The 10,041-nt window shown below is 40.5% G+C and overlaps 1 protein-coding gene across 1 annotated transcript in view; it reads left to right on the forward strand.

The window, feature by feature from the left end:
• LONRF2 (LON peptidase N-terminal domain and ring finger 2) overlaps positions 1-9,809 on the forward strand; it is an 84,932-nt gene extending 75,123 nt beyond the window's left edge. The window contains 3 exon segments of the mRNA XM_006870773.1: positions 6,170-6,332; positions 6,907-7,056; positions 9,618-9,809. Coding sequence (XP_006870835.1) covers positions 6,170-6,332; positions 6,907-7,056; positions 9,618-9,809 — 505 coding nt within the window.
• The last annotated feature ends 232 nt before the right edge of the window (positions 9,810-10,041 follow it).

Genomic DNA, 10,041 nt, shown 5'->3' on the forward strand with positions numbered 1-10,041 from the left:
TGTGGTTTGAGAAGATGCTCTGTAGAATTTTGATGGTTGTGAATTTATGGAGGCTTGCTTTGTGACCTAACACATGGTCAATTCTGGAAAATGTTCCATGTGCACTGGAGAAGAATGTGTATTGTGCCGTTGTTGGATAGAATGCTCTGTATACATCTATGAGGTCAAGTTGGTTGATTCTGTTGAGTTTTTTTCTGGTTGTTCTATCCGTTTTCGAGAGTGGTGTGTTGAAATCGCCCATTATAATTGTGGATTTATATGTTTCTTTATTCAATTCCATTAAGGGTTGCTTCATGTATCTTGGTGCTTTTTCATTGGGAGCATATATGTTTATTATGGATATGTCATCTCTCTCAGTTGACCCTTTGATCATGAGATAGTGTCCTTTTTATCTTAAAGTCTACTTTGACGGAGATTAGTATTGCCACTCCTGCCTTTTTGTTTATTGCTGCAGTTAGCTTGATAAATTTTTTTCATCCTTTAACTTGTAGTCTGTTTTTGTCTTTGTGTGTAAGCTGTGTCTTTTGCAGGCAGCATATTGATGGATCTTGTTTTCTTATCCATTCTGCCACTCTTTGTCTCTTGACTGGTGCATTCAATCCGTTGACATTCAATGTAATTATCAATAAGTATGAATTGATTGCCGTCATTATGTTACTTTTTTGGCAGCGGTGTTCGTTCTTTGGTTCTGCTTTCTTTCTTTTGTTGGCTTTATGTCCTTTGAGTTGTTTCTGGTCGGTTTCTTCCTAGTTTCTCTGTTCGCTTGTTCTGCTTGGGAATTCGTTTTTATATGTTGTGGAGTGTTAACTTTCTTTGGGGTTACCTTGGGGTTACCTTGTAATCTACTAACTTTTCTCTGCATTTAGGATACTCCATTGTAACCTGGCATCCCCACCACCTGGGCTTCCATTGCCGTGTTTGTCCCTTCTTTGACATTGATAGGTTTTTGGCCTTCAGTTGATCTCTGTTCCTTTGAGTTTGTTGTTGTAGTCTCGTTCTGTTTTGGACTCTGCTATCTGTTGACTGTTTTCCAGGTGGTGTTGCCATACCTGTCAATCTCTGTTGTCTGTTCTTGTTGCTTCTCCATCCACAGAACTCCCTTTAGGATGTTTTGAAGTGCTGGGTTGTTTATTTCTGATATCTTATTATTGACCACCTGGACATCTTTTTGCAGGTTTTGAATGGTTTCCAGTGCTGTGTCAATCCTATTTGATTGTTCCTGCAGTACTTTCCTTACTTTTTTATTTTCCTTGACCCCTTTTTGAAGTATTTGAATTTGTTTCCATATCATTCTTCTGAATTCCCTCTCAGGCATATCCAGACCCCACTCTTTCTCCTCTATAAAACCTTTGTCTGTCTCCAGCTCATTTGCATCAGCTGCTCTCTTCTGTTTTTGTACGTGTTTCAGTAATGTTAGTTTTGTTTCTTTTTGGTCATGGTTGTTATTATTTTATTATTAATATGATCAGGAGATAGGCTTCCCTTATCGTCTGTAATGCGTAGCAGGTGTTGTTAGGTCTTGTCGTAGTGGTGGAGTATTCTTGTGTATGGTTACAGCTTGGCTATGTGGGCACGATTGTTGTTGCTTCTTAGGTGACGTAGGGAGGAAAAGCTCTCACTTCCAGGAAAGATGTGTGATCAAAAGGACCAAAAGCAGAAGTAACATAAACGCATGGACAGAAATCACCACTTGGGAGTAGAGCTGCAGCTTTTGTCAACTTTCCCATGCTACACCATCAGTGTGTGTGCAAATAGAAGCCTCCATCAGGGGTGGGGGTGACCCCTCTTTCAGGCCTCTCCTCTAGCCACTGCCATATAGGTGGGCAGATACATATTGGGGAGTTAATGGTAGAAAGATCGACTGCTTATTTTTGTCTCTGGTTGTCAGTTATCTGCATGTACTCAGCGCCAATCTTGGGATGGTTGAGACCTGTTCTGTTGGGGTTTTATAGATTGCCTTGAGTTTGTCCTGCACAGTGAACTCAGGCAGCAGCCCAGCCGTGGGTTGCAAGGTTGATAGCTGCCCCTCAGCTCCCTTGGCTGCAGGTCTTCTTGGGAGAAGGCTGTGTGTCCCGCCAGAATTGTAGCTGAAAGTTCCACGCTGCTACCTGGGAGTCAGGCGGTGTGCTCTGACCAGCTCAGATATATGGCTTCAGATTTGGGGCCGGGGGCAGATGTCAAAAGCCACCGCCCCTCTCTTTCTCTTTGTGCCGTGGGTAAACTGTCCTGCCTGATGTCCGAGCTGAGATCTTAAGCTGTGGCAGTGAGATTTTGGGGAAGAGTTGTGCAGCTTTTTGTGGATTTGTTTGTTTAGGATTTTTGTGTGTGTGTGTTTGCTTGAAAAGCCGCTTTATGAATGGGTTAGCTTTAGCCCCGTTCTCTAAAACTCTGCAGGGGCGGGGTAGTTGCCGGAGCAGTCCCACAGCAGCAAGTCTTAAGATGCCCATATTTTTCTTAGTGGCATGATTTTTTTCAAAAATGCGAGTTGGGGAGATTAGAGTACTAGATTTTATGCTAGTTTGGAAGCTGTGGGTTTGCTATATGAACATTTCCTTCGTGAGATCTCCCTCCATTCTCACCAGCGGAGTGTTCCCTACCTGGCTCCTCTGGCTGCAGCCCGGAACTGGAAGTCCTCAGTGCTATTAACTCTTGATGCATGCAGGGGATTGCAGCTGTGTAATAAAGCAAAGTATATGACTTGTTGAAAACCCATGATTTGCTTTGTAATTAATTCACTCAATTCACAATAAATGGTTAAAAAAAAAAAGTCTTTTACAGTAGACTTTTTAAAAAGCTCTTTCTCATTGTGATTAAGAAACTAGTATAGAACAAACAGCAAATAAACATTACGGCTACTTGGAACTATATGGCTACTGAATTAAAATGCAGTTTATTCATTATAAGTGTCGATTTTTTTTTTTTTTGATTTCTGCAGTAGGAATTTTATATTAAATACTGAATTTCTTCCAGTGATTAAAAAAAATCATGGATAGCTCCTCCAGGTGCTGGTTTGAGTTATAGAGTCCCTCTTACTCCTAGGCTTCCACATCCCCTAGGGGCTTTGTCAGCATCCACGTGACCAGGTTTAGAGCACCCCCTCCATGTTCTCAATGGTGGATGATCAAGCATATGGAAGAGGAGGCACGTACTCTTGAAACTGACAGAAAGGAACATTGTCACTGTTGCTCATTCATGTCTACTACAGCAGAGGCTGGGGCATAAAGTCCAACTGTATGCCCAGAGAGATGCCCTGGTAGCACAGTGGTTAAAGTACTCTACTGTTAACCAGTACTCACCAGCTGCTCTGTGGGAGAAAGATGTGCCAGTCTTGCTTCTATAAAGATTTACAGTCTTGGAAACCCTCTGGTGGGGCAGTTCTGTCCTATAGGCTCACTATGAACCCAAATTAGGCATCCGGTTTGGTCTTGCTGATCATGCGCCTAGGAAGAATTAGAGAACAGATTTTTAGGGCCATCCAGTTGTTTCTGCCACGATTAACATAAAAACCATGTGTAGAATCTTTTGTGGAGAAAATTCTAAACACTTTATTGGAAAGAAATACCATGTTCATGAATATGTAGGTTCCATGTCAGAGATGCTGTTGATAATCCACAACTTAGTGACCCCTGTAGCGGGTGTCCGACAGGTAGCTGGTTGGTTTGAACTGCCTACCTTATCCTGCAGTGCCACACTAAATGCTAATTCTATCCAAATTAGTGTATGAATCCAAAGTAAATCCAGTCAACACTCCACATGAATTTTTTCATGGACTTTCTCAAGCTGATATTGGAATCCTTATAGCAAAGCAGACCGTTAAAGTCCTGAGAAAGGTGAGCAAAGTGGAAGAACATTTATATCACATCAAAATAGCCAGTTTTGTTAAGGTAGGTTGGGATATTTAGATTTTCAAAATAAAATTAGCGATCAGAAACAGATTCACTTATATATGCATTCCAGATTTTTATGATTTTGTGAGTAAAGGTAAACATTAAAATGTGCATAGGAAAATAGGTATTACAAATGGGGAGAACATTTATTGCATACATGACACTCACTACACACAGAATAAAGCATGCACTTTTTCCTAAGTTGGGAGAGAAAAAAGAAGTAAAACCAGAGAAAATATTTGGGGCTGTTTGTATAGTGAGGAATAAGGAAAGATCATTATTCTACAGAAGACACTTAGTGCACAAAGTGAAGGAAGAAGCCAATAAATTTGGTTCATCAAAAGGTACCGTGAAAACAAGTTAGAATCAGCAGGTCCATTTCCACCATGGCTGTAGAACAACAGTGAAAACCTAGCAGATCAAGTACATAAGCATGAGTGTTTTCAGCCCAACAGAGACTGAGGTTGCTCTGGCTAGTGTGTAGCTTGAAATTCAAGTACAGACAGTTCCTGCCAAGGAAAGGGTATTAGCTCCCTTGGGTAGAGCCCAGGAGAAAGACACATGTATAATAAGAATACAACTAAAACCAAAAAGGAGTTTTCTAAACAAATTGCTAATGACCTTGGCTAGCTTGGTAGCGTAGGTCTCCAGTGAACTGTAGACACGGAGGAGTTTGCACGCACTCACAGATTCTTCACAGATGTACCGGGCGCTCATGCGGTAGGCTAGGGTGGGGCAGGAGGCTGGAGAGAGTCCCTGAAGAGGTTCAGCACTGGAGAAAGAGAACAGCCTTAGCTGCTGGAAGGGCAGGAAGCTGCCCTGCCAAGACTCTTGTCCTGCAGTCAGTAAAGTAGTAAGGCTTTAGGTGGAGGATCATCCAATTCTGCTACCCAGGGAAATGGCTGGGCTATGGATAAAAAACCCTCTAGCCCTGGGCCCCATGTTGTGGGATGGCTTCATTGACACAGTGCCCCCACAACTCCCAATAAGCCCCTTGCTTGGTTTACTGCTTTGCTGCCTTTTAATCTTGAAGTTCCTAATAATTATTTAATTCTAATTTTTTTTTTGCTATAAATTCTTAGGGTAAACAAACTTGTCCATAATTATTGTTCCCTGTATTTTTTTTTTTTTTTCATGAGAAGTTTTTAATGTTCCTCAAGGAAGAGAGACATCTAAAGATGAGGGTAGAAATTCAAAAGTTCTAGGTTACTAGGTTCATAAACAATGCTGAAGAGAAATGGCAAATAGCAAAATCTGTATATCTATACACACACACACACACATATATATATATATAAAACCCTAGAGAAAGTGAGTAATTACTTCAATTTAAGTCCGTGAGTTACACGCTTGATATGCTACTCCACGATATCTTAAAGTATTGTAATAACTTAACCCATGCTAAAGATTATCAAATCACACTGAAAACATTTTTAAATCTCAAATGATTAACTTGAAAATTTTAAATGCATATATTTACATATATTATTGTTATTGTTAAGTGCTGTCAAGTTGGCTCCAACTCACAGCACCCTGAACAGTCTCTAAGGAATGGCTGGGGAGCTTGAGCTGCTGCCCTTGCTGCTCAAACTGACCTGGCAGTCCAGCACTCCCTGTATTTCTTAAATAACTAACCAATCACACCAGTTAGTACCATCTCAAATCATTACTGTTGAGCTCGGTTTTTAATTGTGAGGTAATTTTAAGAATAATAGAGATCCCATGTACCCTTCACCCAGTGAAACTATGTTACAATTTCACAGCCAGTAAAGTGGCATTGATGTACTCTCCCGACCTTACTCAGATGTCACCAGATTTCTAAACAAACCACTGCTTTTGAGTCTGTTCCAACTCCTAGCAACCCTGTGTAGGGTTTCTGAGTGTGTAAATCTTTATGGGAGCAGACGGCATCTTTTTCCTTTGGTGAAACTGCTGGTGGGTTTAAACTGCCAATATGGTTAGTTTTAGCAGTGCAAAGGTTAACCCTCGGTACCACTGGTACTCCTTGACCAGTTTCACATGATGTTGTGTGAGTGTGTGTTTAGGGTATGTATTTGGTATTAGTATGTGCAGCTAGTGTATTTGTATGTACTTTCATATAACCATCTGCATGGTTACAATATACAAATCAGTATAAAAACCAGTATGTACAACAAATCCATCACACAGATTCCTCTTGCTATCATGGCTACTCCCTCCCACCCAGACTCTTTCTTTAGGGAAAAATGAAGACCTCAATACATGGAAAAAATCATGGTCATTTCTCACAACTGTCTTTATAGGATTTCATTGTATGGCTGCATGCTGGAGATTAAGGACCTCAGAACTTTTGCTGATAGAACTTCAGTTGTAGATGCAGTTGGAATTAGTCGGTTCAGGGTCTTAAGACACTGTCGTAAAGATGGTTATAGCACTGCAGATGTTGAGTATCTTGAAGACATAAAGGTAATGTCTATTTTTACTGATATATATAATAGGAGTGAAGTCATCTTACCTTGGCATTATGGAAAAATGCCAGTTCTGTCTATACTGTTTTCTCAATGCATCATTTTTAAATATTATTATTTAAGTGGATCTTTTTTTTTTTTTTTTTTTAACTGAGCTGGAGCTGTTGGGGAAAGTCTCTAGTTTAAAAAAAAAAAAAAAAAAAAAAAATTACCATCCTTAGGGAACATGTCAGTCTAACATTTCAGAATGAGTTATGTGAATGACTGGTTCGGTAATTACTTCAGGGGCCTCCATACTTTGCGTAAAGGGGAAGGTATTAGGCATTGTGGCCCATATGGTCTCTGTTACAACTATACAACTGTGCTATTTTAAGGCAAATGGAACCACACAATATTATGTTAAAGGGGTTTAAGAATCTTTAGATGATGGGAATGCTCTCTGTCTCGTTTAGAATAATGTTTACATGGATTACAGTTGGCAGAACTGTTTGAATTGACACGATTTGTATCTGACCTTTATGCCATAGCTAATGGTGAATTGTTAAAATGAATGCCCTGTTTTCCTTGACAAGGTGAAGGGCCCAGAGTATGAAGAACTCGCCACTCTTCATGACTCAGTTTATCAGCAATCTGTTTCCTGGTTTGCTGCTCTTCAGGATGACATCAAAGAAAAAATTTCAAGTCACTTTGGGTTAATGCCAGAGAGAGAATCTGAACCACAGGTACACTACCCCTTTTTTCTTTGGTAATGCTATTATTCTGCTGTGTGCTAAACATTCTGAAGGGAAATTTGGCAGTTGTACATTCAGTATTCCATTGTGATGACTCAAGAAAGATCTAATATAATGCATGTTCCTTTTGAAACAAAATTTCAAAGTATTCTCTAATGAGTACACAACAATAGTTTTCTACCAAAAATGTACTCTGAGTGGTTGCCAGATTTTGTCCTTTCACTTAATCCAGCAACAGCTCTGCCTCGGTATGACCCTCCACCTTTCTATGGGCTCATCTCCCTCTGATCATGGAGGGGAACGGGTCTTTCATGTGAGAGGCCTGTGTGATTATTGACAGGACTCAGCCGGACAATCCAGGATGATCCAACCCCCCATCTCAGTGTCCTTAACTTAACCACACTGGCAGAGTCCTTTTGCCATGTAAGGTAATATTCACAGGCTCCAGTTTTCCAAGATTTGGGTATTGAGAACTTTGTTGTTATTAAATGCCACACTTGGACTCCGTGGGCAACTTGTGAGGGATCAGTTTTCTTACCACAGTAGGGTTTAGAAACTATGTGAGAAATATAATTATGCTGAGGGTCTTACTACTCGGTCATGCTGCTGAGCTTTTCTCTTTATAAAATGAGGCTTGTTGTTAAGTGCTGTAGAGCCGGTTCCGACTCATGGTGACACTGGATAGGGTTTCTGAGGAGCAGCTGGTGAGCTTCAACTGCCGACCTTGGGTTCGTTCATACAGACTTTGCAGTCCAGTGCATTAACCCACAGCACCACACCAGGACTCCGAAAATGAGGCTAGTACCCTGGATAATCGTCTAAACCCTAAACTAAATGTATTCCCTAAAGTCTTTTTCAAATGAAACAATTGTAAAGCTGCACTTGTAAAATGTGTGCCTTGAGCATTTTGCTTCTTTTAAGAACTTTTCTATGTGGGACGAAAGTGACAGCAGCAACTTGTAAAGATTAAGAACCAAGAACCTCAGTGAGCAGTGAGTATATGTTAATGGTGGCGGGACAGCTCAGAAAAGGAGGCTGCAAATAATTACACTTACGGGAAGAAGTCAATTAGTGCCACAGGCTTATTCATGTACAAACAGTTGAATTTGGTGTGTGCTTTGCTGTGTGTATGGGACCTTGATTGTATTGTACTGTAAACTACAAAGTTGGTGGTTTAAATACACCAGAAACTCATGGAAGAAAGATGAACTGGTCTGCTCTCCTATAAAGATTTACCACCTTGAAAGCCCTGAGCAGGCAGGGTCATATATGAGTTGAAATGGACTTGATGACAGTGAGTTTTGGGTTTTGTTTTTGCTTTGTATATTCCCAAAATACAAAATAAATACAATTTAAAATGAGGTGTGCGTTCATTAAAGGTCATTTTCTCCAACATCTGTGCCTTTCTTCCTCTGACGGGGGGGGGAGGGGGGGACAGATCAGTGGGTTTCCTCACATGCCATCTGAACTGCCCCATTTAAAGTGACCTTTGGCCTCAGGATTATATCTAATGCTTTAAAGAGAGCTTGTTCCACCTTAAGCTAGCTAGGGTAACTTCAATCTGCCTCACCTCATTCCCAAATGGGAATATGGAGGAGAATCCAAGACCCTGGAATGAAGAATTCCCAGATAGTCTGGTTCAGCACCAGAAATATTGAGAAACAACTTCATATTCAGCTTTTTCTTAGAGCTAAATGGAGAGAGGACTCCTAGTGTGGTGCTGTAGATAACGGGACTACAGACCACAAAGGCAGCGGCTCAAACCCACCAGCTGATCTTCAGAAGCCCTGTATTGGGTCGCTATGAGTTGGAACCGACTCGATGGCACGTAAACAACAAATGGAGCGAAGAAGTGGTTAGTGACGTAAAGGCGATGAAGCACTATAATGCAATCATAGCACGTATGTATGTGTATGTATACAGTTAAGATGGCTCACATATATAGTATATATGTGTGTCTCATATGTATACATGTCTTCAAGGATAAGCACTGGACTTCCAACCAACCACAAGGTCGACATTTCAAACCCACCACTGCTCTCAGAAACTGTATAGACTTGTTATGAGTCGGAATGTACTTGATGGCACATTACAGCTTATGTACATACAAGTATCATGTTTATTTTATGTATGTTGCACATACACAAACATGTAGGCTCTATACTGTTCTGCCTTCTGTAGCATACTTACAACTTTTAAAGCAATAATAGACTTTGCGAAGTAGAGGTAAAAATCCATGGTCTCTTCTGATTAGGATGCACTCTTTGACCAGAGCCTAGAGAGCATAGAAGCAAACAACTTATAGAACATCCCATGGAGAGAAAATGCTTCTCTCTTTGCAAGGGCTTCTATTCATGGGCTCTGCACCTTTTAATAGGTAACAGAAAAATAAACTGGTCTTTGAGGGCTGAATGCTTTGTGAAGGTGATCTAAGATATAGTGACATTTAACTCTTGCTGAAATAAACTCTTGGTTAAAACAAAAGAATACTGGAGAAGAGGCTTATATTTTAAACAATAATTTTGTGTCTTGATTTTGACTTCATTTTGCAGAGTAATGTTACTGGTCCTGCTTGGTCCTGGTGGGTCCTGGCAGTGTTGCCTTTAGAACATACGACTCAACTGGCTGTACTGAGCATGACTTCGTTGAAGGAGCGTCTACGTATCATTCAGCGCATACTAGTACTTGCTACGCATAAGATGAATAGTGAAAAATCGGCTAATGCCATCTAGAGAAACCATTGATGTTCTTTTTTTAATGCTGCTGGGGAGCCCTTGTATTTTTGAGCATGGGTTAGTAGCCATCCTATCTTGCTTTGTAAAATGTTTTCAAATGGAACATTAACCAAACATTGATTCCACCTCAGAGGTTAAAGACTTGCTTAGTAGAGTCTGATGATGAATAAGTTTAGCCTGAGGTTTGAAGCCCTTGGGTTAGAAAACAAGGAAGTCTTTTCAAAGTAGATTCTTTTGATTT

This window comes from Chrysochloris asiatica, unplaced genomic scaffold (genome assembly GCF_000296735.1).
Source record: "Chrysochloris asiatica unplaced genomic scaffold, ChrAsi1.0 scaffold00150, whole genome shotgun sequence".
NCBI classification, from domain to species: Eukaryota; Metazoa; Chordata; class Mammalia; order Afrosoricida; family Chrysochloridae; genus Chrysochloris; species Chrysochloris asiatica.